We start from the raw sequence: 2,790 nt of genomic DNA, 5'->3' as shown, positions 1-2,790 counted from the left end.
GGGCGGGCTCCGTCTGGAGGACCGGGAGGAGCGTATAGGGGAGCAAGTGCGGGTCCGGGGGCTGGCGTTCGACTTTGCGACGAGATCTGAGCGAAGGAAGGGTTCAGAACCGTTCTGGGAAATAAGGAAATCCCCTCCCAGGGGCGCGCGCGCACACACACACACACACACACACACACACACACACCCCCTGCGGATTTCGTTCTACGTCAATTTTTTATTTAGTTATAGATTTTAAAATTCATGGAAAAATGATTACTATATAACTAGCTGATTTTTACACCCCCCCCCCCGAAGGCCCGCCAAGCGATTTTTGTAAACTATTCATTCGGGGAGGTTCTTTTCTTTGAATTTTATAGACCCGTCACTGCGTTCCTATCGAACTAGACGCTTCACAAGTGCTTTGGAAAATCATTTGTTTGTAAACAGTCAGAACGATATTAAAGGAAAAGCACTTGAGGAAACTGGAAGAATTTGGCCAGATCAGTTATGCTGCAGCACACTTACAACCTGAAATGCCAGGAGAAATGTATGAAATGTCGGCATGTAGAATTCAGCCCTTCTTACAGGGTTTGCTCCAGAAATGTCCATGGCAGACTTCTCGCCGAACCTCACTTGACTCCAGGACCATGCCTTAGTTAATGTTTTTAACTCCCGAAGTACCCAGCTGGATACTTGACAACAAAATGTTTCCAAATAGAAGACAAAGTCTTGGGCGCGGTGACTCACGCCTCTACTCTCAGCACTTTGGGAGGCAGAGGCAGAGTTCTAGACCAGCCTGGCCAACATGGTGAAACCCCGTTTCTACTAAAAATACAAAAAATTAGCCGGGCGTGGTGGCGGTCGTCTGTAATACCAGCTACTTAGGAGGCTGAGGCACAAGAATCCCTTGAACCCGGGAGACGGAGTTTGCAATGAGCTGAGATCACACCATTGCACTCCAGCCTGGGCAACAGAGCCAGACCCGTCTCAAAATAAATAAATAAATAATAAAAAGAAAACAAATGATCAGAAGTCTGTGAAAATAATACATGAATCATCAAAAGTAGAAATTATGGTCTGTGTTGCTTGGGCAGACGGGATCAGCAACCTTTTATTACCAAAGTTAATGGCCATAAAGCTAATTACAAAGTTAATGTATTTAATGAATTTCGGGGATTTCTTTTTTTTCTCGTTTTTTTTTTTTTTCGCTTTCTTTCTGAAGGCACATATTTTCTGTGCCTACTCCACATTGTAAAGAAAGTGTTGGCAAGTTTTTTTCTGTAAAGTCCAGATAGTAAATATATTAGGCATTCTTGGCAATAGAGTCTCAGTCACACCTCTTTAGCTTTGTCCTGTGTTGCAGAAACAGACACAGAGATGGAAATAAATGACAGTATTCCACTAAAACCATATTATGGACACCGAATTTGACTTGTGTATAATTTTCACATAACATGAAATATGATTCTTTTGATTTTTTAAAACTGTTTACAGGCCGAGCATGGTGGCTCATGCCTGTAATTCCAGCGCTTTGGGAGGCTGAGGCAGGAGGATCACCAAATCAGGAGTTCAAGACCAGCCTGTCCAACATGGTGAAACCCCATCTCTACTAAAAGTACAAAAATTATCCAGGTGTGGTGGCGGGTACCTGTAATCCCAGCTACTCGGGAAGCTGAGGCTGGAGAATCGCTTGAACCCGGGAGGTGGAGGTTTTGGTGAGCTGAGATCACGCCACTGGGCAAGAAGAGTGAGACTCCGTCTTAAAAAAAAATACTGTTTACAAATCTAAAAATTATTTCTGTCCAACCCCTGTTGTAGAAGACAGTAGGTCAAGAAAACAGTATCTTTATTATATTAACGTCAATTTCCCTTTCTTAAACTTTTACCTACTGTAGTTGTATTCAAATATGAAAATTCAGCTAGTTGTTTTTCTTTTTTTGGAAGAGACAGGGGTCTCACTATGTTGCCTAGGCTGGTCTTGAACTCCTGGGCTCAAGCATTCCTCCTCAATATCCCGAAGTGCTGGGATTATAGGCATGGGCCACCACACCCAGCCTCTAGTTCTGTCTTAATAAAGGATATCTGAATGTATTCCTAACGTGATAATTTGTGAGTGATCCCAGATGCCTGATTAACTGACAAAGATTTAGATTTGTGTTGAGTGTTCCCAACACAAAGAAATAATAAATATTTGAGATGATGGATATGCTAATGATAGGTATACATTATATGTATCCAGACATCACTACCCCATAAATATGTACAATTATTATATGTCAATTCAAAAATAAAAACAAAGTGTAAAAATCAAACACACAAAACATTGAGATTTGTAGAGAATAAGAATAAATATTGCATGTATTTTAATTTGGATATAGTCCGTTCTACAACAAATACTAAATTATCAAAAAGACATGATGTGTTTCATTTGAAAACTGTTGGATTTATAGTTTATTCCAGATGGTTAGAAATAGCAGTCAACCGGGCCGGGTGCGGTAGCTCATGCCTGTAATCCCAGCACTTTGGGAGGCTGAAGCAGGCAGATGGCCTGAGGTCAGGAGTTTGAGACCAGCCTGGCCAACATGGTGAAACCTCATCTCTACTAAAAATGCAAAAATTAGCTGGGCGTGGTGGGGGGTACCTGTAATCTCAGCTACTCAGGAGGCGGAGGTAGGAGAATTACTTGAACCCAGGAGACAGAGGTTGCAATGAGCTGAGGTCACGCCACTGCCCTCCATCCTGGGCGACAGAGCAAGACTCTGTCTCAAAATATATATGTGTGTGTGTGTGTATATATATGTATGTGTC

General features: G+C 42.1%; 1 protein-coding gene across 1 annotated transcript in view; it reads right to left on the bottom strand.

The window, feature by feature from the left end:
* Positions 1–591, bottom strand: part of SMPD2 (sphingomyelin phosphodiesterase 2, neutral membrane (neutral sphingomyelinase)) — a 4,243-nt gene extending 3,652 nt beyond the window's left edge. The window contains exon 1 of the mRNA XM_011975979.1: positions 508–591. Within this exon, the coding sequence (XP_011831369.1) occupies positions 508–591 (84 nt within the window). The remainder of the gene's footprint in view (positions 1–507) is intronic.
* Between the last annotated feature and the right edge of the window lie 2,199 nt (positions 592–2,790).

This window comes from Mandrillus leucophaeus, unplaced genomic scaffold, assembly GCF_000951045.1.
Source record: "Mandrillus leucophaeus isolate KB7577 unplaced genomic scaffold, Mleu.le_1.0 Scaffold160, whole genome shotgun sequence".
Lineage (NCBI taxonomy): Eukaryota > Metazoa > Chordata > Mammalia > Primates > Cercopithecidae > Mandrillus > Mandrillus leucophaeus.
Note: the sequence above shows the minus strand (reverse complement) of the source record. Positions and strands in the feature narration are given on the sequence as shown.